The sequence below is a fragment of the Patagioenas fasciata genome, chromosome 23 (assembly GCF_037038585.1).
Source record: "Patagioenas fasciata isolate bPatFas1 chromosome 23, bPatFas1.hap1, whole genome shotgun sequence".
Taxonomy (NCBI): Eukaryota; Metazoa; Chordata; class Aves; order Columbiformes; family Columbidae; genus Patagioenas; species Patagioenas fasciata.
In genome coordinates this window covers 3,018,345-3,044,143 of record NC_092542.1, presented here as the reverse complement: position 1 = coordinate 3,044,143, position 25,799 = coordinate 3,018,345, and the positions used below count along the sequence as shown (strand labels likewise).

Below are 25,799 nucleotides of genomic sequence, written 5' to 3'. Positions count from 1 at the left end.
GCTAAAGCAGAGGAGCATGGTAAGTAATTTCTGGTTGTGCCACTACTATCTCGTCATGAAGAACAGTTACAGAGATGACACCAAGAGTATGGACCTACAGGCAAATAATTCCTTACTTCAATTATTATTTCACCTTGAAGGCCCAGTTGTAGTTCAGGACTGTGTCTGATATTGAATTTGCCTTGACTGAACATGCAATTCCTTCCCAAAATTGCAGGGAAAAGGCTGCTAATGTCACTCTTTTGGATATATATATGTACATATATATGCTGTGGGATGTGTCCTGATGGATCTCCTTACAGCAAGCATTGCAATCAGCATTCTGCAGTGTGGCCGATTGCCGGCTCCTCGTCTGACCAACGCTTTTCTGTAGCTCACTGCTGATGTTCTCCAGCAGATTTATTTTCCGGGAAACTAAGCTTCTCCTCTTAATTATTTTTATGAAATATACCAGGATTTCATAGGATCCAGCTTTGGGCTGGGTGTAGATCGTTCCCTGCACACCTGTGGGAACTCTTCCCATGGGGTGCACAAGTGCAGAGCTCAGTTAATGTCCTCAGGCAAATGTCTTTGGGATGAAGAGCAGGTGTAAGAAACTTAATTGAAAATGTGCTTGTAAAATTGTCTCTTTTTACTTGTTCCTGGCTCAGTTCTTTGCCCAATTCCAGCAGGATTTCAGCTGTTGAAGTTGTACCCCCACAGCTGCTTTGAAAGTCCGAGGAGAAGTTAATTCATCACACTCTCTCCTTTCATTGATTTTCTCCAATGCCAATTTTTACCTTACGAATGTCGTTACCAGGTTCTTGCTGTGACTGGCAGATATTCAAGCTGTTCAGCTGCCATAAGCAAATATTTAATCTGATAAAGGATTTCTGATGGCAAACATAGACGTCCTGTTTGGTTTCTGTATGTGTCAAGATTATTTCTTCAAGTTCAGGGAAGAAGTTTAAAGACCATGGTAGAGAATTCCCCTTTCTTACCGTTCCTGGTTATCAGAGTGGCTGTCACTCTGCAAACAGCTCCCAGCAGAATGATACCGTCTTTAAAGAAAAATAACATATTGGAAGAAGTTTGTCCTCCTTGTAGCTTCTCTACCCCTGGGGCAGGATGGCTCACTGTTTATTTTCCTTCTCCTGGCCAAATATCTGTGAAAGTGCCAACTAAATGAGTTGCTGAGCGAGCTGTGACCTGTTTGTTTTGGGGTGCTTTGAGCAACGTTTAGGGGCAGCACTGGAAAATCTGAGCTAGCTTGGTGTCTACATTCTCTGAATGGGAATGCAGAGGGAGGGAGAGAAGGGTGAAAACCATATTCTGGTTTGCACCTCTGGTCGGCTAAAACACCACGTAACACGTGAGGCTATGAAGCAGGAGCAGCTCCTGAAAGCCACACGAGTGTCCTTGGGCCCCGATCCACTAAAATATCCTATAAAACTGTGTCCTTGAGGGTGTTAACTTATAACAAAAGCAATAAATGACAAATGACAAATCCAGGGACTAAGTTCCAGTGCCCTGGGAGCAACAGGGCTCTGTTCCCAGCCCTATTTTTAGAGCAGGATGCTTTCACTTGGAGGAAGGGACGCTGCGGCCACTCAAGGAATGCGTGCGAGACTCGTGAACAGCTGCTCTTGCTCAAGAGAATGCTATTTTTTTAAAGCTGACTGTTAAACTTAGATGGACCAATAACAACACAGTCTGGTTCCAACTTCTCCAGCAGCTGGAGGTTATCTGTGAACTTTGCATTTTTGTAGAAATTATAGTTGACGATTAACCAAGTCTCGTACTGTTCAAAGTCTCAGCGTAAGAAGTTAATGCTAAGCCAGCAACGCGTGGTTTACCATGCGCATAGAGGGAAAGGAACTCTGGAAACACAGTGTGTTCCGTGCACTTTCAAAACTACAAATCTGAGAGGATAAACCTGTTCTCTACGAATGACAAAAGCGCCCTGAGCAAAGTGGTCTGTGCAGGGTGGGACGAGGAGCGGTATTTCAGCCCAGGGGCAGATACGCAGTTTGTGGCTGCGGGAGGATTGATGCAGTGCAGTTTTATCACTGTGGTCCATGGCCAAAGCCCTTCTGCACAGGCTGCTCCTGCAGAATGCCTCATTTTCCCTGGAACCAGCAGTTGCCAGGCAGCCTCTCCAGCTGCCCGTGAAATGCAGGGTGAAGCAGCAGCAGCTCTATTGCTACAGACTCATCTTTTCCCGTGTACATATTGCTAGGGAAAGCTCATTTAGCAACTTAGCACAAGTCTGCCCCTTGTAGCTGGACATACGAGCCTGTTTCCCTTGCAGCTAAGCAACAACTCTGTTTGGAGCCAGGATCTGGCAAAAGAACCTCTGACTTAGCGGAGACAGACTTGAGCAAGGAAAAGAAAGAGAAGCCACGAGGGCAGCACGCAGAGGAAAGGAATGATCAGATAACAACAGCTCGCTTCAGCTGATAGAGCTTGGCATTGGCTGGGTGTTTGCTGGAAAGTCACAGAGAGGGATTTTCTGCGTAGGGCGTTGCCATCCCCTGCATCGTCTGTTTTGGCTATAAAAGCCTGTGCTCGGCGTCCGTGACTCAAATGCCAAAATGAAGCGTAAAGCAGAGAAGCAGGACAGCTCTGGCTGCAATGAAGGTCCAAAGGGGGTGAGTATGCCAGACTATGCTTCCAATTACAGCCTCCGCAGGGATGCACACAAAGCTCTTTGAGATCTGCAGATACTTTCAGAGGAAGGGGAAGACCAAGATCTTTTGGGCTAACACATCCACAGCTGATCTCACAGGGAGAGCAGAGAAGTGCATGCTCTTGAGCCCAGTTTGTTTGCCTGCAGCGTAGCATTGGACTGATTATCTGCAGCTGATGTGTTATGTGACTTTCCCTTCTGTGTGTGAGTTTTCTGTCCTGCTTTGTGATCAGTTTTAGGCTGCAGGTGGATCCAAACGATCCATCAATATTTCATGGCAGCAGCTTTTAGAGTCTCGATGCTCACGTTATGCCAGAGTGCTGAATGCAGGCAGTTAACACCAGTGGCTCTTTCGAGCTCATGGGATTTGTTTAAGGAGAGCAAGGCAGCCTGCTTTTCATCACCAATGAGGGAATGTCAACAGTCTGCTCCTAGAAAATGCAGCTGGAAGCCTCCTGATCCTTATTCTGAGGTTGACTTGAATTTTAAACTCCTGCAGTGCTTTAATCTGTAGATTTCTGCAGCTGAGCTGCTCAAGCTTCTGAGGAATATGAGGAATACAAGGAGTGCCAGCAGCTATTTGGACAAATGTTTGATTAGGGAAATGGCAGGTCCTTCATGTGGGACCTGAGTGTTGCAACATAAAACCTTGTAGATATTAAGGTTAATGGTGGTGACAGAGAACGATACACATCTGAACAAAAATACTGATGTAGCAACAATGAGAAATATTACTGAACCATTTAAAAAAGAAACCCAAACCCCAGCTCAATCAACACAGTGGAGCCAGCCTGAGGACTGAATTGCAACAAATTATTGCAAAAAGGGGGTTGCTTGTGACACTGGGGACTGTGTACCCACAAACACACTTGGTGTTTGGTGCTGCTCCGGATGGCAATTCCACCCTTCTGTTTAACTGCAAAGTGCTGCTTTTCTACCCCACAACCAAGCCCTCGCTGAGCTCCTTGGATAAGTTCTAATTGGCTTCAGTGACAATCGGATTAGACCCATAAACAGCTTGATCCCGAAATGCAGGAGGCAGAACAAGGCAGCACGGGAAGCCAGAACAAATGAACAGGAAAGGGATTTTGTCATTTCATGCAAAATCTCTTCCTTTTAAAGTTTTCCTGTGCCAATATCCTGTGTTATTTTGCTATCCAATTTGCACATTGGAGAAAGAATAATTACATGCAACTTTTTTTCCCTGCAGGGTGGTATTTTGAGCACGATAAAAATTATTCACCATCCAAATGATCCATCAATACCGGGAAAGAGTAGAGTTAACTACTGTAATGACTGTGCAGTAAATGCCATTTATGCCTAGAAGCTGAACCTGCTTCTAAGGTGTTGTTTGCGTGTTTTCTCTCCTCTCTGCAGAAAATGACGCTTTTGCTTGCGCTGGTAGCGCTGATATCTGCGTTTGGGTCCTCTTTCCAGTACGGCTACAACGTGTCCGTGATAAACTCTCCAGCCCCGGTAGGTTGGACTGTGGAGTTGGACCATGACCTGGACGTGGGTTTCCAAAGAAAACAAGGCAGGAGCGTCACGGCAGATTGAGGGGGGTGTGGGCAGATGGTTGCACTTCTGCACACTTTGGAGCACCAGGGAACTGCGGAGAAGTGGTTTCCCTGGGAAGCAAATGGGTTGTTAAGCTGTTAGGACTTTGTGCCCAGCAGCGGCACAAGGAATAGCGCCTTCCCTTCTGGGAAGCACACACATCCTATAAGGCAGGATAACTTGTAATAAGTTATCTACCCTAGGCTTCTCCATCCCTCTCTTGCATTCATTCCCCAACTCAGCCATTCTGTTTCTTATCAAGAAAGCTGTGTAAAGCTTTATGGCATTTGTTGTTAACTGGCTTTTACAGCATGAAAATTTTGCTTACTGTGCTAAACACGCTCTGTGTTTTGTTCCAGTTCATGCAAGAATTTTACAACAGGACCTACTTGGACAGGAATGGGGTGCCTATGGACAGCAGCTTCCAGACGCTGCTCTGGTCGCTCACGGTGTCCATGTTCCCTCTGGGTGGCTTCTTTGGGTCCCTCATGGTGTGGCCGATGGTCAACAACTGTGGCCGGTATGTGACAGAGCTGTTTGACATCCCTCGCTTGCCCCACCGTTCTCTCCAGCTTGCCCAGCCCATGGGGACAATGGCTGTGTCACACACCGTGATTGCAATGCAAACGGGCTGACTCAGCAATACGTGTTGTCTCCCACACATATGAGCATTTATATGGTTTCGGAATGCTGAGATCCAGGCTGTGTGCTGGGCGCTGATCCACACACAGAGCGATGGTGAGAGTCCTGCGCTGGGTTCTGTGGTCAGGCCCAGCTTCTGCTGCTCTGCTTTCCTGAGAAACGTCGCTCGTGGAGCCTTCATTGCCTGCAGGAAGAATGGGACAGTTGTCGTTTATCTTTGATTAGTCTTTGGGATGGTGATTCATTTGAGTTTTGGACAGTATAACACCGAGGGGATCTATCTGCTATTGGAGCCTTAGGAGAAATGAACTGAACCCGTTTCCTTATCTATTACTTTGCAGAAAGGGCACTTTGCTGATAAATAACCTCTTCTCCATTGTTGCTGCAATCCTTATGGGAACCTCAGAGGTAGCAAAAACCTTTGAAGTCATCATCCTTTCTCGTGTTATCATGGGAATATACGCTGGTAAGTGAGAGATTGGATGGTAAAGGGAGAACAATAGGTATTTTCTTGGCTATGAAAAGGGGGTTTTTTGTTCTGACAACAGATGGTTTCACAGGTAGCACATTTTAGCCATACATCTGCTTAACAGTGCTGTATTTGAAAAACAATCATCTGCATGTTGCAGAAGTAGTGAAGATCTCTAGTAAACAATGGCAGCGAGACTGGAATTTGAGGTGTACAGAGAATGTGTGTGTATGTAGATGCAGTTATCCTCTGTAATAAGCACCTGCTGGGGACTGGAGCTCCAACAGCCAGGAAACCTGAGGATAATAATCTGCTTTCTAAAGCAGATAACCTAGCTGTTTGTGTGGGGGTTTGTTTGTTGTTTTTTAACTTAATCAGACACGGAACAACCTTTCTAATTCAAAGGCATTGGAGGCAATGCCATACCCAATAATCCAGTCCTGGAACTGACTGTTCTTCCTGCAGGAGAAAATAAATGTTGATGGGAGAATAAATGGTTCAGAGCCACCAGATTTACTGCCAAGAGAGCGGGAAGCCAAGGAGAAGGGTGTATGTGAGTTTCTGCTGTAAGTGGCTGTATTAGAGCTACAGGAATAGGGAACAAACAGCAACCCAGAACGGCTGCACCCCATGCAGTGCTGTGCTATGCACAGCCATGTTGGTAAGAGTCCTAATGGCATTTAGGCTCGATTAATTGGCTTTGGGCTGGTGAGTCCGACATGCTCCATGGTTTATTAGTGAGTTGGAATATCCTGTAAAGATAAAACAAGAAAACAAGCAACTGGCGTAGAAGAACAACTTGATCTGTAACATGCAGCAACTGCACTTGGTGAGCTAAGGCAGGAAATTTATCTCATCCTATGGTTTTGTTTTGACTTTTAACTCTCCCAAGCCTGGTTGCTGCTCTTGGCGTTGGTTCTCTGAATAAAAACAAAAGGACCTGTTAAGTGTGATCCCACTTTCCACTTCTAACTGTCAAAAGAATCTGGACTGGCTGTCCCGACTCACCCGCCCCAGCCTGACCTCCCTTGAGCTGAGGAACAGTGCCTGGGGACACGGGGCACTGGTGGGACCCGCGTGTCCCTGTCACAGCCCCCAGCTCGATCAGCACAGGGCTGAACACTTTGGCAGGAGCAGCTTGCTGTGACTTAAACGCAGCGGTCCAGGAGTCACTGCCAGCATGTTTTAATCTGTGCAATTAAAGGCTGGTTATAGTGACTTAAACCACTACACCTCAGGAGTTTAGTTTTATAATGTTTCCTAGTTGTTTTAATACTTGTTTTCAGGCCTTTTGGCTTTTGGATAACAGCTAGGTCAACTCCAAGTTCCTGAAGGCTGGGAACTTTACAAATGTAAGATAAGAGTCTCATGTGGTCATTTGACTCCAGGAGTTTGGGATTTAGAGCACGAGCACGGGAGCTGGCAGCTCTCTGGGGTTACTGTGGGTAACCATGCAGCGTTCCTCAAAATAACCCGTGTTCCTAGTGTCCTGTTAGAGTTGAAATATCTATTCCAGCGTGCTGCCTGCCAGAGATCTCGAACCAGCGAAGCTCTCTGAAAAGCTGAGCCATTAAAGGAGTAGTGACTTTTTAAAAGCCAGCAAGAAGTCACATCCTTCCATCTCACATGGATATGGACTCCTTTTCTTGTTTTAAAGGAAGTAGAAATTCCTCCCTTATATTTTGAGTTTGTTTCCAAGCCTGAAGTAGTTCACAATTCTTCTTTGTGTGTGTTGTGTTGAAGTACTTGGTAGACCTTGCTGGAAGAAAGCTACTTTTAGGAAGATACGGTGATAGATTTTGTATCCTTGTACCTACTGAGTGGAGCAATGCCATGGGTTTTTTTGTTTTGTTTTTGTCTTATGCTCCACTGAACAGTCAGGAAAACATACACAGATTATTTACTAGCCAGAAGATGACATTAAATCTACAGCTGGACCTGATGAATTTGAGGATGAGGTTTCTTTATGTCCTGTGATCCAGCTGGAATCACTTTGATCTTACAGGGGAAAAAGGCATTTATTGAAGATGGTGAGTGGCCTGACATCAGGCATATCTAACATTGTTCTCTGACTGCTAGGTCTGGCCTCCAATGTGGTTCCCATGTTCCTCGGAGAAGTGTCCCCCAAAAACCTGAGAGGTGCGATTGGGGTCGTACCCCAGCTCTTCATCACCGTTGGGATCCTCGTAGCTCAGATCCTTGGTCTCAACAGCATCCTTGGGAATGCCACAGGTAAAGCCTTGGCTCAGGACTTTTCCATGGGCTCCGATAGGGGAAGACTTCTCACAGTTGTCATCTTGTCTCGCCTGTTGCAGGCTGGCCCATCCTGCTGGGGATCACTGGGATCCCGTCACTAATTCAGCTCGTCACGTTGCCCTTCTTCCCTGAGAGTCCCAGATATCTGCTGCTACAAAAGGGCAATGAAGAGCAAGCACGACGAGGTCAGTATCATCTTTTAATGAAAGGGGAGATGGAATGGGATAGATCTGGCTGTGGGACATGGCTGACAGCAACCCACAGTGAAGCACAGGAGGGTGGAATTCTTCACTGACATGTTGCTGGTGGAGAGAATTCCTGCAGCATTCCTCCTTTCTATGCACATGTGAACCCCTGACTTCCCACCATGGAAGTGCTGCTGCCCATGGTTTGCATATCATTCTGTCTTGATTTAAAGCAGGAGAGCTCACTGTAGACCTGCTCTTTGGGGTCCATAACTCACCTTTCTTCTCCCAACCAGCTCTGCAGAAGCTGAGAGGCTGGGATGATGTGGATGATGAGATAAAAGAAATGCTCCAAGAAGACCGTTCAGAAAAGGAAGAAGGACAGTTCACTGTTCTCAGCCTGTGTACCTTCAGAGGCTTGCGGTGGCAGCTCATCTCTATCATCGTCATGATGATGGGCCAGCAGCTCTCTGGGATTAATGGGGTGAGTGGGAAGGATGTAGGAAAGGCCAGTGGGGTGACCGCTAAAGGAATATAGAGGATGATGTGGGGCAGTGCATGACACAGGAGCTGGAACATGGGACCCAGGAGTACCCCTTCATCAGGGACACTACTTCTGTGTCATGATGTGGTGGGTCGACCCTGGCCAGTACCAAATACACTACACACGTGTACCAGGTACAGAGTGAAGCTGTCCTGTTAGGGATAGTCTGGAGTTCTTAGAGGAAGGTACTTATGTCTGGATCCAAACACACAACATCTCCAGAAATTAAATAACTCAGTTCTCTGGCTTCTGTGCACCAGTTGGGGATGTAAAAGCACCTAAAATGGGATTCCTGTGTTCTGCCTCTGGCCACGTGTACATACAGCTGTGCTTTTGCTGCAGGTCTTCTACTATGCAGACAGAATCTTCCAATCGGCAGGTGTGGACACCAACAGTGTTCAGTATGTCACCGTGTCGATCGGTGCCATCAACGTCGTCATGACCCTGGTTGCTGTAAGTCTCCGTCAGGGCTCTTTGAGTCCCAGCTTGTCCAGTCTGTCCATCGCTGTTTAAATGGGGTTTTGTTGTTTACACCTACTGTGAGCTGCTTTGCACAGCAGATGCACGGTGTTATTGACACATCCAGCTTTTTGCAGTTCCCGGATAATTTCATGCCCACAATCCATCAGCAACTGGTGGAAATTTCACTGAATTTCTTAAAAGATAAAGACTACCTTAGTAAATTTTGCTAGAATATGTGCTGCGCCCCAGGTGTCTCGTGTCTCACCCTCTTATGTCTCTTCCAGGTTTTCATTGTGGAATCCCTGGGGAGGAGAATCCTTCTCCTTGCTGGCTTTGGGTTTTGCTGTGTGTCCTGTGCAGTGTTGACTTTGGCTCTCAATCTCCAGGTGTGTAGTTGAATGACTCAGATGATCCTACACATGCATTTCAGCCCTCTGGTTTATTTTTAAGTTGGTTCTACGCCCTGGGAGGGTGGGAACAGTATGAAAGGTCTTGGTACTTGTACTTCTACCAAAGTAAACCCAGGAGAAGCTATGATCCTGCTTTTCTGAATGCTACTTCCACTATGTCATGTTCATAATACCTGTTACATGCATGTGTTGGAAACAAGGATTATACCCAGGCTGTGACTTTGGTGGTGAGTTATGGGCATCTCTGGCAATGGAGGGTGACACTGGCTTTAGAACATCTTCAAATCTTGCTGCTAATAGTGCCTTGAATGTTCAGACAGGCACCACATCTAACCTGTGATTGAATTCTTCACAGAACACGGTGCACTGGATGTCTTACCTCAGCATCGTGTGTGTCATCGTGTACATCATCGGACACGCCATTGGGGCCAGTAAGTACACACGGTTTAGCCCAGTCTCCTCCACAAGCCGAATGCTATGCTGAACACTGCAAATCCACAGCTTTGTGGGGCTGATCCAAGGAGATCTATTTTCTTCTCTGTGTGTCCATGCACCTTGTTAATTATCAGCTGGGATATTTTACAGTGCACATATATCAACCTTATTTTAGAAATTGTACAGGAGATGGGCTCATGGCTAAGGTGCAGCCATAGGACAGAACGGGTTGATTGCTGTGTGTGAGCTTAGGAAAGTCATTTAGTTGCTCTAGTCTTTTTATTCAATCCCTTGTTTGACTTATTGGGTGTTGATAAACACTGGTAGTTTAGAATCTGCTCCCTGCCCACTGAAATGAACAGTGCAATCTAGGAATCCAGGGTGGGGAAATTGCCTTTGGGATTTCCAAATATGCAACTACCTTCCAGGTCCGATTCCCTTTGTGATGATCACCGAGATGTTCCTGCAGTCGTCCCGGCCCGCAGCGTTCATGGTGGGGGGGTCTGTGCACTGGCTGTCCAACTTCACCGTGGGGCTCGTGTTCCTCTACATGGAGGTAAGATGTGACCACACGACAGGGCAAGACTTCAGCTTAAAATGGTATCTGCACCCCTGTGTTCTTACAGGCAGCCTTTTTCATCCTGAGAGCAGTAAATGCCCAAGTTAGTCCGCAGTACCTGTATGCAGGATTATATGTTAACGGCAAGAAAGTGATTTAACATCAGCATTTTAAAATCACATCTGTCTGTCTGCACGTGCTTTAAAAGAAAGCGGTTATTTTTCCAGGTGAATGTCTGATCCTGAATTCAGGAGCATGGAAAAGATTGCAGATTCCCCATCTTACATTTTAGCCCATTTTAGCTTTTGATCTCTAGCTCACCAGTTCAGACTGATGATCCCCAGCAGTACAGACACATAAAGCGCTACATTTGCTGATTTTTAGCACGTGCAAAGGAAGCTGATGAGTTTAGACTGATTTATGTAACAGACCCTCACCCTCCTTTTCCAGTAAATCCGTGGTGGCTTCCAGTACATCCATGGTGCTGGTATGAGAAGACAATCTAGAACCACCCTAACTTCTAAACATTCAGCTTAAACTATGTACACATCACTGTGGCTGCTTTTTTATAGCTATTACAGGGTTCAACATGTCCAAATGATGCCATGTACACAACCAGAGTATTCCTCTGATCCCTGCTCTGTCTTCTTTCATTGCCCAGGCTGGACTGGGGCCCTACAGCTTCCTCATCTTCTGTGCCGTCTGCCTGGCCACGATGGTTTACATCTTCTTTATCGTTCCTGAGACGAAGAACAAAACCTTTATGGAAATCAACAGGATCATGGCCAAGAGGAACAAGGTGGAGATCCAGGAAGAGAAGGAAGAACTTGAGGATTTCCGCACTGTCCCAGGCGGGCAGGCGGAGAAGAAAGAAATCTTCAGCAGTGGACTGTGACCCAGCCCAGTGTTTGGCCTGGCCCAGACGCTTTTTGGGATCTGTTCAGCAGGAGAACAAATATATCGATTTATCGTTTCACACCAATCTTCATTAGGACCTTCTGCAAACTTCCAACAGCAGGAGTTTCCAGTTAAGCCGTTGTTTCTTGAAAGTGTTGTCACTATGATTAGCAGGACCATTCTGTTTCATGGCATAGCCACTGCCAAGACAAATTACCCATTCCTGGTATTTGTCCCAGGGAAAGGGCAACATCCTCAGCCAAACTCAGTAACATATGTCATCCTGTATGTCCCTGATGTCCTGACTGAGACATCTCGGGTGACAGGAGCCACCACTTGGGCTGGTTTTGGTCAGTTGAGTGCCCTATATTCCTCTGAGGAACTGGCATTCGTGTGTTCGAGGGTCCAGTGTGAGTGATGCCAGGACTTCGGTGATCTGGGCTGGAGAGAGTGTCAGTTGTTCTGAGAGACTTTGTTAGATGGGCTGATAATGGCATTTATCCCATCAGCCCTTGTCCTTCCTTTGTGTGCTTCAAAGAACAGCAAAACTGGAAATGCACATCACTACAATCTCACCCCCATGCAGCCCTCCCAACTCTCTCCTTCAAATCAAACCTGGTCCTCGGCTGTTGCCGGTGAGTCCTTCCAAGGCCTTATTCTTGAGGTTAGGAGTCATCCATCTGGCTGATGCTGCTTCACAGCCAATTTGTTCCAATGACACTTTAGTCTTTGAGCTCTTCAGCTCATTTCACTCCCTAATGTTTACACTTCAGTTGCTAAAGAGCAACAGTCCCTCTCTTAATCCTTCAGTGACCCCCATAACCCCACTCTGTACACATGATCCAGTTGAAGCTCATTCATCCCCTAGAGATACGTGGTGTTGGACTTGGGAAGAACCTCCTTGCTGCTTTGCTGGAGTCAAATTCAGGTTGATTCCTGCGCAGGGGGCTGCAGGTTGGAGCCTGTGTTTGCAAACATATCCAAACTTGTCTTTAGCCTCTCACATTAAACTGCTTAAATTTATTTTTTGAAATAACTCAGCTCTCAGGTACTTGAAAACCCTTGAAAAAGTCTTCAAATGGTTTAGAGCTTGGTCTTTCTACTGCTTTCTGGCTGTGTCCCACAAGTGCTAAATTGGTTGGAAAAGCTCTGAGTCTGAAGGACTCTCAGATAAAGTAAAGTGCACACTGATAAAAAATGGAGGATTTTTGGAAGTATTTATTAGTTGGAGGGGCTTGGGGGTTAATTACAGCATAATTTAACATGGGAAAATTCAATTAAGTTAACCGTTATGCAGGGCTGCTGCCCTCTGTTTTGAGAAATGCAGAATTGTCAAAAAGCCTGGAACAGATTTTGTTGGTTTTGGAGATTATAGCCCCTCACATGATTCAATTTAACCTTACAAGATGAGTTTTATACCTGCCCTCGAACTTGTGATGTATATATGTTGAAAAAGAAGCTGTTTCCATGCTTGGTATCTACATCCATTTAGAGAAAAGAAGGTATGCCACTGATCAAAGCACAGGACCACGCTCAGTCCTGCGAGGGCTTTATGTCCCTTTTCCTACGCCAAACATCTGCAGGGCAAGCGGTGGTGGTTTGATGGTGAGAAATGGGAAGGGAGGACACATGATGGTAAGAAACTGAGACTGGGTGAAGGATGTGAGAGATTTGACTTGAGAAGTGGCTCCTTTGACCAAAGAAGAGTAGCTCTTGGGCACGTAGAAAGATCTATGTACAGGAAGCCAAGTCACACTCCTGGGAGGGATGTGACATACAAGGTGTTGGCCTGGGCCAAGTTCTGCTCTGTTCTTTGCCTCTGTCCCACTGATGGAGCCTTTGCTCCCATGTACCTACTTGGAAAAATGACCTGGATCACCAGCAGGCGCATAGCGTGCCTATATAAAGCATAAGGAGAAACAAGCAAATCTAAGTTTTCCTCAGTTTCCCCAGTCAAGCGGTTTTGATTCTTCTACTGCCTTAAAAAAACCAAAAAGTTGGGGTTACTGGCAGCTGGTGTCAGACTCCAGAACCACCCCCCCAAAGAGGGTCATGGGGGTTTCTCCCCATGCAATGATATCGCCCTTCAGTTGCCCTGGTTTGCACAGCGCAAGTGCCCGAACATCTGCAGGACTGAGAACTTGGCTCCACAGGTTCACATGCGTCATCCGCCCTGCAAAACCATTGGAGAAAGTCCCAAGAAGAGTGTCCCTGTCTTTCCCAAGGACAAGCGTCCCTCCAGCCTGGCTCACGTACCCCTTCTGGATACTCTTTGCTTCACCAGCTGCTCCATTGAGCCATAAATTTGCCGTTCCAGACTGGGAGCCCCACGCCATGCAGTGATGCAGCCAAACTTGCGCCCTGTGGTACACGGGGAAGCTGATGAAATGTCCTCCTATCCACAGCCCCACCTCGGCGCCCACGGTCACCACCAGCTCGTTGTCCCTCTCCTGTGTGGAGTAGGAGAGCACGGTGTGGCTGCTGGCGGGCTGGGCTTTGCTCCAGAAACACAAGGTGAAGGCCTGGAGAGCCATGTCATGGAGGGGATGAACGTCCACAAAACTCTCAATGTTTTCCGCAGGGAAGTAGAAAGCTGGAAAAGTGCTGGATTTGATACCTGAAATAACCAAAGAAACAGCCGTTACATTTCCTGCCATGCTTATAAATCAGCCCAAATCATGAAGAATACACCCTCGGAAACTGGCAGGGCTGTGGTGGTCAGGCTGTTGTGAGCTACTGGCGTGTGTTGTACCAGCAGCGAGGGGGCCTGAAATGACGAAAAGCTTCGCTACCTCACCCAACTGTTTGGGAAAATCACTTTATTTTTTCTTCCCCCTTCTTCTTTTCTCATCTTGTGTAAAATAGAGATTATAATTATTTATCCTAGGGGAACTACGAGCTTAAATTCCTCACTGTTTGCTCTTCATCCTCGGAAGGTAAACTGGACTCAGGAACAGATGCGTGTTTCTTACCGATGTGGCTCATTCCTTTCAGCAGCTCGCTCTTCACGTCTTGGAGCTGCATCTGGATTTGCTCCAGTCTGAGGCCGAATTCTTCTGGATGGCATTGTTCTAGAGCAACCAGACAGCAGCATTTACAGAAGGGCAGGGCATGGTAGATTTTCTGGTTTCTAGTTTGTAGAAGGTTTAGGGAAACATTTTGTTTTCATATAGAGGTGAGACACTGCATTTTGTGCCTGCCTAACCCGCCATGCCAGAGCTGTTCCTACAATGGTTCATGTCCCTCAGACACACCTGAACCCAGTATTGTGTGTGGTGCCACATAGCACCACTTGGGACACCTGTGTGACACCATTGTGGCCAAAACAAGCGGCTGGCACACACCCTGCAGCCACCACTGCACCAGTGACGTGCTGTCAGGCAAAGAGGCACCTGGACCATCTCCACCATCTGGGCATGGAGACTGCTCCTCCGAGAAAAGGGATCTCCAGCATGCCTAAAAAAAGTGATTTGCAACTTATCTCCTTCCACAGAGGTTTCTCGCCCTTCCTGGGGGAAAGCTGAGCCCTGCACGCTGACTCAGTTACCTGTGCTGGGTTTGGCTGGGAAGGAGGACTCCACCACCCGCTCATTGAGGGGCTGAGCGTGCCGGTAGTCGTTGCGCAGCGTCCTGTTCTGCCAGTCCAGCAGGGTGTTCTCCAGGAGGCTGATCTGTGAGCAACGCAGGGTTATCACACAGGGCAAGGGGAACAGCAGGTTGGCCCAGAAGTGCGGTGCAGGTCCTGCAACTCAGGCTTAAACCCAGCAACTTGTTGCAAAGGAACCCCCAGGGTCTCTTGCTGCATATTAGTAAGGGAAAGGAGCAGAACATGAGGGTTCTTATCAGCTAATTCATCATATTTTGCCTGAAGGAAGTTTTTAACACCTGTATGGATGGAGATTTTGATGCTATTCTGTAGCATACTGCTTTCTCCCCAGTGCCTACTGCTAAAAAGGGCATTCTCTTACAAATGAGAACACACTGTGATCCTCCACTTTATCTTGTATTTCTCCTAGAAGAAAATGTTTCTGATGCTTCTTTTTTATCAAGGAAGATGAACCACTCTGTAAGACTCAGCAGTATTGGGAGCTGCCACTTACCTGTGTGTGGGACAGGACAATTGGAGAATGAAAGATGGTCCAGATCACACTCTCAGAGCAAGGTGGGGTTGTTAGTGAGCCCTGGTACCTGTAGAAGTGTGAGAGGTTTTCTGGCAGCATGGCTTGGACATCCAGAGACATGAGCTTTGTGGATTGACCTCAAAAGGAAAGAGAATCAATTGTTATTTTTTGGTGCTGCAGGGTGTTCTGGAGACCAATCGGGACTATGGTTATTGCTGCCTTGAGCATCTTCCTCACCACCCTCCTGCGTGGGCAGGGATGGTGTGAAGCTGTGCATGGCTGAGGATGCTCAGCCACGCAACTGCAAGCAAAGCAGCAGCAAAATGTCTGCCCCAGACCAGTACATATGTACAGGTTTTGAGAATATCGAGGATAGAGGAAGGCATTCCCGGGTCTTACCTGCAAACCTGATTTTTGCCAGTTTGGAAATGAATTCACTGTAGTAAGTATTCTCAAAGTGTCCATCCTAAACAAAGCATAGGAACTTGAACAAAGTATTAGTGACCTGCCTGTCCTTCTACACTGCTAATCAGCTTGGGGTACTAACTGATGATGGATTTGGTGACAAAGAGAACAAATACTATGGCAGTTCTCTTGATAGGCTGGACAATCCTGCGCATTATAAGGTATGTACACATAGATCTTGGGTAGAACAGTGAAGTGTAAGGATCCTCTAAAACCACACAAAATCAAGTGTTCCCATTAGTAAATCAGAGCAAGGCTTTGAGGAACATCAGGGAAAACCCAGCTGCCACACCTGAGAATCCAGCTTTACTTCTTATGGGGCAAATTCTTCTGGGGCTCCCACGTTCTGTTGGCTGATATTGTGTGAACCCAGATGGAATAAGGGAAGAATAGTCCTAGTATAGCTTGGCTTCCCCAAACTTGGGGCAGATATTGTTTCTTAGGATAGACCTGCAAACCTAGGACAGGCTGCTCCTGTCTAGACTGTGATTGGAGTATAAACCGTGATCATGGCCTGGCCTTGCTCAGCAGCCTGGGCATCAAACCTACCGCGTACAGGAAGGCAAGCACAGCCAATCCGTTGGGTTTGTCTTTGGCTTCTTCAAAGCTTGAGTAGGCAGCTGAGTTGTAATGGACAATGTGCAGCTGTCAGAAGAGAGACAGGGTTATTCAGCAAGAAGTGATAAATGGCTTCCTTGGTGCTTTAAAGGACCTAATACAGACTGAAGGGAGAGTCACCGTCCCAATTCCTGCTGCTTGTGCCTCACAGCACAGCCAAACAGACCTTTAATTCAATAGGTTTGTATCCATCTTTGAAGGATATATGCTATTGCAGTGGGGTTTTTTTGTTTTAGAGCCTTCTGTGCCAGCACCATCAGCACCATCTTGCATCGCGCCAGCCACCCCACATGCCTCTGCAGTTCTTCCATTTCGCAGTTACCAGCGTGCAGCGCTCCCTCCAGCCTGCCCCCTTCACAGGTACCTCTGCAAAGTATCTCATGCCGTCTATGGTGTGCTCGGAGCCGCTGGTCTCCAGGTCCAGGCCACCCCAGTGCAGATGCATCTGTACAGCTGTGTAGAGGCCCGGGAGCCCTCTGGAGATGTACATGGTGGGTGGCAAATCAATCTGAACTGAAACAAATAAAAACCAGGATTGGAGACAGCAATGGGTGCAGCCATGCCCATTCCTGTAGTTAAACTTACAGTGTCCAGTGCTTTCTGCCAGTAACACCATCTCTAACTCCAGTATGGAAGGAAAACAAGTGAAACTTAAAGCTGTGTGTACTTTAAATATTTCCTGACCTCAGGCTCCTCATGCACCACAAAGACCACACCATGTTAATACACAAACTTAGGAGTGAAAATGGAGAATTAAGTAAAAGGGTTGGGTTTTCAGGACAGAGCTACTATAAAAGGCATCTGCGTATCAAAAGTGTAAGGCCTGTGTCGCTGCCGGTGGCCTGTTCCTGCACTCTTGGCTGCCAGCATCACCCGTTGCCATGGAAACGGGGCAGGGATCCCTGCAGGTACCAGTCCTGGTTTGGGGGACAAAACAGGGCTGAAGGGGACAGGCAGCACTCGCCTCCTTGTGCCTTAGGGCTTCTTTTGCTCACAGAAAGGTGACTGACAGCTATAGAGCTGCTGCAGGATTAAACAGACCCATTGACCTGCATCCTCTGATCTCTGAGGCTGCTCCTTTGTCAGCAATGGTTCCTCTTTTTAGGCAGGTGATGAGAAGGATCCCCCTGGTCTTACCAGAGTGACCATTGTTGGTCATCGTGAAATCCCCTTGCAAAGGCCCATCGTAACCACTCAGCTCCAGCTGCAGTAACTGGGGGTTATACGTTACTTTTTTCCTCTGGATGTCAATAGGAGATTGGCGCTTGCCGGCGCAGTCTGCAAAGTGCTGTCCCCAGTGCTCTTCATCCAGCTCTCCCTCTGTGGGCACGAGAAGCAAAGCGGGTTATTAGGACATGGCAAGAACTGCTGTTAGCTCAGGAGTCAGAAAACTCTCCTCGTTTGCCAGCAGGGCATGCCAATCTCCTCATTATAGCACCGGGAGCTGCAGCAATAAAAGGCTTCTCTGCCCTCCCTAGAGTGAAAATACACATTATTCTGTCTGCAGGACAACTGTGCTGCAAAATAAGAAACCTGCATTGCAGTAATGGCTTATTGATCACTAGAGGCTGAAAGAGGAGCAGTGTTTATATAGAAATGGGGATTTCAATGTGTCTCCACTGCCAAAAGTGTGGAATCGGGCTCTCCAGCAATGTGAGGGTGAATAGGAGCAGGGCAATAGGGGGAAAGTCTCTGCTTAGGATCAGGAACTGGCAGTAATTTTGCAATTTTTAACCTAGAGAGAGAGCTAACAAAAGAGGAATAGGGGTGAAATGGTTTAAATAAGTTGAATCTATTGTATACTTTCTGGGATAGGACTGGTCTGGGGTGGCTTTATGTCCTGGGGGTAGGGGTTTCTTAACAAAACCCAGCCCTCTGCTGAGCACAGTCCTGTGACAACCTATGGAGGAAAACAATGTGTAGAGACCTGGCATGCTGGGTTCCGTCCTTTCCCGATGGCTCTAAGCCTCTCAGCCCTAATTTTAATCTTTCCTGTGAAGGTCTGGGTGCTGCTGAGTTATTAACAAATGCTTGAACCCTTCAGGACTATTTGTCCTGTCTACAGTGCTATATTTAGGATCTCAAGGATGAGTAGAAATGTTGATTCTATCTCTGTCATGGCTGTGACTGATAATCAGTACGAAAACCTTTTCTTCTTCACCCCAGAACCGCGATGTATTGATCGATGTCAGAGTCACGTCTGCCTGAGAGAAACGGAGCCAGAGCCAAGGAGTAATCACCGTGGGATTCCTGAACTCGCTGACTCCAAATCCTGCAGAGGGGCTTTGGAGGGAGAGTTCAGCCACACCTGGTGATTCGTTACTATTTGCCACTTCTTTTTATCTAATTTAAGCAATGTCAGTTTGCAGATCTTTTCCTGGCATTGATTAAATGTGGGGGGCTCAGGAGATGCAGACAGCCGGTCCGAAAGAAAATGCAGAGAGAACTGCTAAAAGCTTAGTGTCCTAATTGCAATATTGCATCTATTCAACAATATCCTTTGTTTTAGCTTGATTCCCAGACGGGTGAAGATCATGAAAAGACTGCCATTGACTTCAATGAGCTCTGCAAACACCACCATGAAACAAACAAAAATCAGATAAAATTTCACAAAATATACATAAGTAAGCACTTCTCAGCGGTCTGTACTGCATGGGATTTGACAATAAAAGAATAAGCGAGCACTATTTAAAGCTTTTTCTTCCAGGATCATCCAAAGGGCAGCTTTTATTCTAACACATTGTAAAGATTTTCCCCATTGTTTGAACTTCATTGGTCTGCCAGCTCTGACAATGTGTCCTAACCACACAAAGGAGGAAAAAGGGGTGACATTGAAAAGAATCACTTTCAAGACACACAGGCATCAATAAAGTGGAATAAATTAGCTGCTCTTTGGAGATCTTTCACTAATGGAAAGAGAGTCAAGCTGGGTGTTGCTTCTGCAGTATAGAAAGGATGGGAGCATCTTTAGCAAGCCGGCAGGCAGCAGCAATCCCAAAACAGCCTCGTTTTTCATTACCTTTAGTTTTCATTACCTTTGTACGTCCAGTGCGGTAGGTGAGAGCAGCTCAGGTGCCCCAGGAGCAGCTGGAACCAGACAGCTCTGATCCACATCCCTCTGTATCCGCAGCTGGAACCAAGGCGGGGAGTGCACGTCTTTAAAAATCCGCAGGAAGCGTAAATACCAATTTACTCCAACATCCATCCCACCCTTCTCACCCATTCGCGACAATAACAGCAAACAATGCCACAGAGATATTTCTCTTGGACCGTCAGCGTTAAATGGGAATGGAATCTTCACCTGGTACTGAGTTACAGCTTCCAACAACTGTAATAGAACTTTGATGCTGATCTTAGGTGATGGGCAGAAATATCAAACATTTGGCAAGAGGCTCCCATCAGTGAAATCTCAGCGCTTCTGTTTGCAATGGCCCTGCCACTTGCAATAATATTTGCATTTATTATTTTCAGTAATAAGGTATGTAATAGCAGCAATTCAGCAATAAGAGCCATAGGGGAGTTACAGATTTCATGTGAACTTGGGTTTCTAGGATTAGACTGTGCTGAAGAACAGAAGTAGTTTTTTTATTCAAAGTCTTTTTCTTTGCAAGTGAATTGTTAATATGAAAAGACCTTTCCTGGTTTGTTGTTTTGTGCTGTGCATATTTAACCTTTGGGAACTGCTGCAATATTGACTTGATTAAGCAAATGTGCATTTTTCCCTCTGTCTCCTAAAGAAGTCATTTATTCTGACAGTTGCACTGAACTGTGCAAGGACTAAACTAATCAAACATGCCCTGCAATGCGCTTTGTAATCCTTGTGTATCCAGTTGGGTAAATAAGCTTTGAAATTAGCTGAGGGAAAAATTTTTGGGGGGTTTATAGCTGTTTACACTCCAGGATTCCACCCAGCAGCACATGAAGGTGTGAAGAGGAGTGAAGAACAGGAGGTCACCTCTGCAGCAACGCGTCCCTCCCGTCGCCCTGCCCGCGCCAAGGGTGTTTAAATGGATGTCACTTCGGGACAAGCTGCTTCTCTTGCCGGTGCTTTATCGACCAGCTATCGGTCTGCACAAAGGATTTGAAATGAAGCCCATTTGAGAATGTACTAGTGCCAGGAAACTGGAGATGACAGCGAATTAATTTTTAATGGAGCTTTCGCAATGTGCTAAAATTGTGACATTTCACTTGACAGTAGCGGGAGCTGTGGGTGCTCAGCACATCCAAACCCCACATCTGTTAGCTCAAGTCAGCTTCGTCCAGATTAGTGGCTGCTTTGGAGTTAGGACAGAACAATAATTTTAATTAAACTCTTTAAATGCATTTAGCTTCTAACTACATGCTAAATAGTATGAAAGGAGTCTCTATAAACTGTTGCACACACCAACAGTTGCTTATTGGTTCTTGGAGGTATCTTCAGTGTATATGGTATTAAACCTGGCTGGCTTGAGGTTTGTCTTTATTAACCATCTGGTCTGCTACCTCAGTATAATTGCTGGAGAGACGTATGGACATAGTGCCTGGGAACTCCAGATATCACAGCAGGACTATGCTTGAAGTAAACTGGTGCTTTGTGGGTGAAGAAGGTTGTGGGTCTGACAGGAATCATCTCTGCACCCAAATTTAGCTAGGGGGGAAATCTGATGTCGGGGATCTCTGCTGTGATTTCTTGGCATGATTTCTCCCCAAAGGCAGCTGCTTTCACACAGATGTGGTTCCACAGACCTCAGCCCCCCCTTCCACCCTGCAGTAGGAAATAAGCCTTTTATCCCACATTGTTGGCTTCTGTGCACTTTGCTTTTATCTCCACGGTTTTCCCTGATTCTTTGCCATCTTTTAAATCCTGCTTCTCCCAGGCTATTTCCTCCGCCCTCGCTGGCCTAAAGCTCAGCTCAAGCCTGATTTCAGATCCATCCGAGCACTATGTAGCTGCATTAAAACCTTGCCGTCACATTGAAGCCGCTGGCTCAATACCTCCGTGCTCCTTGGACCCAGAACTCGGAAGGGTTAACTCAGCAGGAAATCCATGGGGGTTGCAGTTATAGCTGCATCACTCCCAAGTCCAGCAAACTTTTGACTGGGAACAGGCTGTTTGATGCAAGACAGACAGATTGCCTTCAATCGGGTGATCAAAGGCTTTTCAAGTGAGTCCCAAACCTCTCCAAACAGAGCTCTCCCTGCTGAAGTCATGCTGCATGAATAAAAGTATTCTGCGAGACACAAGTTCAGACGCATTTGTTGATTCTGCTGAAGCTTTGTGATAGAAACAGACTTTGAGGCAGTCAGAGAGGTTTACACCAGTGTTCCAACAAGCAGGATCTGCCCATTTTAAGGCGGAGAGGTTTCCTCTGCAAATTCCATTTCACGGTCTAACAGATCCCAGCATTAGCTACCTGCAGTTCATTGTCAGCCTAAATGTTCTTTTGCTCAGTTTCAGCCAATTACTCTTAGTTACAGCTATAGCCCTTGGATTATTTTAAAACACTTTTCCCTCTTTAATGTCCCCATCACTTCTGGGGTGTTATCACCTCACCGCACCCCAAGCAGCCTTTCCCTCGCCATTTCCCCAAGGTGGAGAAAAGGACAATGTGATGCTATAAAAAGAAGAGAACATGGTCAAATAATCCCTCTTCATTTTCATTTCCAGGAAATGTAATTACAGTTTTAGTGATGTCTATATCTGTCTGCTCCGCAGACTTTGCTGAAAGCGACTTCATGTTCTGCATGTCGAGACTTTAAAAAACATGAAGTGCGAAAGGAGGGTTGGGAAGGGGGAGGTCAATCTTCCCTCTGCATTTAGTGCAAAGTACACAGCAATGCATGAGGATTGAAGAAGTACTGGCAAGAACTGGCCTGGGATAAATTTTTCCATCATGCTAAGGCTCTGTGCTGTGGACTGGGTGGCGGTGGGATGAAGAAGGAATAATTCGGTGACACGACAACTTGCCAGCATGTGTAAATACCTGTCCACCTTCTCAGATGCTGTTATTAGTGGTTTATACAAATCTGCACCTCCTTCCATAAAAATATTCGTTTTTCTCCTGATCTGCAGTGTGATAACATGCAGAGGAAGCACAGTTGCTGCTCATTCTCTCTGAAAATCAATATTAGCAGTGCAGAAACACAGGAGAAGACCCCAAGTCCCTTAACAAACCAACACTCTCCACGGAACAAATAATGGCTCTGGAAATGCGGCTGTTGCCCGCTGCTGGGTAAGCACTTTTCCTTTCTGATTTCAGCTGCATTGTGTGTTGAGCAGCTGTGACATCCAGTGGCCAAACACAATACAGTTGGGTTTGGTACAGAACTCTTCATACCTGGCAACAATAACAGAGCCCTTCCATTGCGCTTCTCGTCTTCAAAGAGCTGTACAAACAGGGATTCGTTAACCCCTGCGCAGCTCAGGGGGACAAATGAGTGTAGTGACCCTACAAGTGGTCAAATCAAAGAAATGTGACTGTAATGAGGTCTCAGTTGGTCAACTGGGATTCCTGTTGTAACAGGTAAATTGGAAGATACAGAAGAGAAATTGGAGAAAGAGGAGCTGGGTCTCACCCACGGAGCAGGGGATGCCAGACTGATGCCAGCAAACGTTTATTCCTTAAAGAAAAAAGGAAAGAATTGGACCAAGAGATGGGTTTTCACAGTCCCGTGTTAATGGAGAGAGTAGATATCAATCTCTGACAGAGGTTTAATCACAGTGTATAGTGCATCTGCTGCATTTCTGACTTTGCTCACCATTTTGCTTGCTCTCGAGGTACGGGCAGAGCGTGTTTGCTGTGCTGCTCACAGCCTGGGAGAGTTAATTTTCAGTGTTATAGGGGCAATTACTCCATATCCCAGAGAGTGTAAGATCCAGGAAGGCCTGTATAGGTAGGTATGTGTCTGGGTACCAGTTGCCACCTTAAGCTTCCTCCCTAGCCCATGCAGAGAAACAGCCTCACACAGACACTGTGTTTTATACGGGTGTCTTTGAGGTCAATCCAGACATGCCCAGCTTCTTTTGATCATAAAAGCAGACTCGCATGACTCAGAGATCCAAACTACAGACAGATGCACCCGGTTTCAGAGATTAAGAACTCAGTCCCTGCTCTCCCCAAGCCATCTGTGCCCCAGTGTTTTCTTACTCAGATCTGCAGTGTTCTTTTTTAGGGTTTTTGGGGTTGTTTTTCCGCAGGCGAGGTCCATGCAGGGACATTCAGCAAGAGCAGCGCCCGCAGCCCCTCGTCTCCCAGCAGCTCATCACCTCTGCATTCTGCCCATGCAAGAGGGGGACGGCGGTAGGAGCTAAAAGTGATTCCCATGAGAATGAGGTCGACTTTTAAGGCAGGAAGACAACATGAAGGGAATTTAAATCCTACCGTCTGTGCTGTACCTGTTCTGTGGCAAGAGAATCCTGCTTGATAACCCTTGTGCTTTGCATAAGTATTATGCACTCATTAGGAAAACAAATGAGTTGTTATTGGTCTATTCGTACTGTTTTTTACAGTTTTACATTATTAAAAAAAACCCCATGAAATACCCAATGTAATTTCTTAATGGCTAATCGATTCCTAGCTTGCTTTCCTCTTTATAGCAGGATATATTTCAAAGTGAGAGGGAAAGACCTGCTCAGCAAGGGGCCTCAAACACCCTGTGAAGGCAGAGCAAGACTTGCACAACCGGCCTCTATAAAGGGGATTACTTAATGGTTTCGTCATGGTTTGAATGAGCAGCTACGGCCTTTGGACGCACAATGCCTGGCAATTAATATCCAGCTGGTTTAAAAGCTTTCAGTCTCACCTCAAATCACCGTATCAGATCGTTAGCTGCTGGGAAATGTGCTCTTTGGTATTAGCGCCCTGATTTCTGTGTTGGTTCACTTCCAAATAGCCCTTCACCATCATCTGAAAATGGATGTAGTGGTTTTATATGTAGGTTAGCATTTACAGTATTTTAAAAGTAGCATGTATTTTTTCCTATTCCAGCCATCTTACCTGCTTTTTTTGTTGTTGCCATGGTTGTTGTGCAATAATGTTCCATTTTAAGTGACATATGTTTACATCAGTGTCTAACACATCTCCCATATACTTATGCAGGCTGATGATTGACCCATGCTACATATTCATCGCTGAACACAAACCTGTGTCCATAATATCACTCCTCAAAAATGGCCAGTTAGTCTAACGTTACCTGCATCTTCGGCATCCATTAAACCCTCACTGACAATTCTTAGTTTAATTTTTGTCCTGTAATTGCAAGTTTTCTATATGAGGACCTGAAAATATCTAATTCAGCTTAGGTCCTTCCCTTACAGACCACAGTTATTGTACTGAGGGTACCAGACAGGCTATTAAATCAGGAACTGGTGGCTTTTAAGTCATTTTTCAGGATACTAACCAGTCCATCTCTCAAATCCTGGGAGAAGACAGGAGAATTAAGAGAAGTGGTGGAAGTTACAAACATTAAGACATCGGACCTGTCATCTCAAGTCATTTCATTATTCACGTGCCTAAAACCTGTGGTGTTTAATCGCGTAGAGTTAAGCTGCAAGACAAAAGCACGACAGAAAAGGGGGGTGAGAAGGATGTAAAGTCAGAGGAGGTTTTGAATGCCTGGAAGAAAACATCTTCAATAGTCATTCAATAATATTAACAGATACCCAGCAACAGCATTAGTCAGCCTCTGCCATTACCTTCCCAATGGACGTTCCTTAAAAATACCACGATCCGCGGAGTCAGTGAAGAGAAGAAATGCGAGTGACAGCAGTGCTGACTCCTGCATCCGACCGCTTCATCCGGAGATCTCACCGCGGCCGCCGCGACGCTGAACGCAGTCAGAAAGCCTCATTCGCAAGGCCACTTGGATGCTTTTCCAAAAGAAACCAACACAAACACAAACAGGCTGGTGCCTGCGGAGCTGCCGGGCAGAGGAGATGAGGGTGGTGCGTACGCAGCCACCCAGACACATGTTCTGCAGGTGTTTGGTGAGGCGCTGGGGAGAAAGAGAAGTCCCTGGGGATTCAGGAAGCACATTCAAGGTGCTACAAAAGCTCACGCCCTGGAATGCGCCCTACACCGCATAACTAAGCGTATTAATGCACCGGCAAACAAGTCCTGATCTGTGGTGGTTCTGCTCCTACCTTGGCGTCCTCAGCTGTTTGAACCAGTGCTTTCACTGTGCAAAGTCTGAACCCTCCCTGCCAACCACTTTAAACCGAGGAGGAAAAGCCTGGCCTAATCACCTTCTGTGCTCATGAGCATGTTGTAAGCAATCAAAAAACTCACGTATATTACACTTATGATTTTATCATGGCCCATAAAGCACAAGGAATGGCTAGACCTCGCAATGGAAGGGGATTTGATCACGAGAATTGTTTTCCACTGCTGGGTGGTGGGTGCCTGTAATCCAGCTCTGTGTCAGTGTCTTTTCTCCATCTGCTCCACCAGCATGTTACACCAACGTGTTGGAATACTTTGGTGGGATTACTAGCTACACTGGCTTTATGTTTCCTGAAACTCGCTGTTCCCAG

General features: G+C 46.4%; 2 protein-coding genes across 3 annotated transcripts; one reads left to right on the top strand and one right to left on the bottom strand.

The window, feature by feature from the left end:
• Positions 1-1,868: 1,868 nt before the first annotated feature.
• Positions 1,869-12,282, top strand: LOC136111291 (solute carrier family 2, facilitated glucose transporter member 5-like). Its single transcript, XM_065855336.2, has 12 exons — positions 1,869-2,630; positions 4,046-4,144; positions 4,585-4,745; positions 5,209-5,333; positions 7,416-7,568; positions 7,652-7,777; positions 8,074-8,261; positions 8,664-8,774; positions 9,068-9,169; positions 9,549-9,624; positions 10,057-10,184; positions 10,849-12,282. Exons 1-12 carry the CDS (start codon positions 2,574-2,576, stop codon positions 11,080-11,082), a joined length of 1,560 nt encoding a protein of 519 aa, XP_065711408.1. The 5' UTR covers positions 1,869-2,573; the 3' UTR covers positions 11,083-12,282.
• An 8-nt stretch (positions 12,283-12,290) lies between these two features.
• On the bottom strand, positions 12,291-25,230 carry CA6 (carbonic anhydrase 6). Of its 2 annotated transcripts, none has more exons than XM_071798284.1 (10): positions 24,963-25,230; positions 19,324-19,418; positions 17,426-17,608; positions 16,653-16,801; positions 16,220-16,315; positions 15,605-15,671; positions 15,185-15,342; positions 14,632-14,755; positions 14,057-14,155; positions 12,291-13,701 (listed from the first exon to the last, which is right to left on the bottom strand). In XM_071798284.1, the coding sequence occupies exons 1-10, from the start codon at positions 25,049-25,051 to the stop codon at positions 13,088-13,090; spliced, it is 1,674 nt and encodes a 557-aa protein (XP_071654385.1). In that variant the 5' UTR covers positions 25,052-25,230; the 3' UTR covers positions 12,291-13,087. The 2 variants fall into 2 exon arrangements, with proteins under 2 accessions (XP_071654385.1, XP_071654386.1); XM_071798285.1 differs by having other exon boundaries at positions 12,291-13,734; positions 14,087-14,155.
• Between the last annotated feature and the right edge of the window lie 569 nt (positions 25,231-25,799).

Bases quoted from the DNA above. Each gene is read 5' to 3' on its own strand.
- LOC136111291 (XM_065855336.2), top strand. From the start codon at position 2,574: ATGAAGCGTAAAGCAGAGAAGCAGGACAGCTCTGGCTGCAATGAAGGT. The intron at 2,631-4,045 runs GTGAGTATGCCA...TCCTCTCTGCAG, and splicing joins GCAATGAAGGTCCAAAGGGG to AAAATGACGCTTTTGCTTGC. The intron at 9,170-9,548 runs GTGTGTAGTTGA...AATTCTTCACAG, and splicing joins CTTTGGCTCTCAATCTCCAG to AACACGGTGCACTGGATGTC.
- CA6 (XM_071798285.1), bottom strand. From the start codon at position 25,051: ATGCAGGAGTCAGCACTGCTGTCACTCGCATTTCTTCTCTTCACTGAC. The intron at 16,316-16,652 runs GTACCTGTGAAG...CTCTTCTGACAG, and splicing joins GCATGAGATACTTTGCAGAG to CTGCACATTGTCCATTACAA. The intron at 14,756-15,184 runs GTAAGTGGCAGC...CGTTGCTCACAG, and splicing joins TTGTCCTGTCCCACACACAG to ATCAGCCTCCTGGAGAACAC.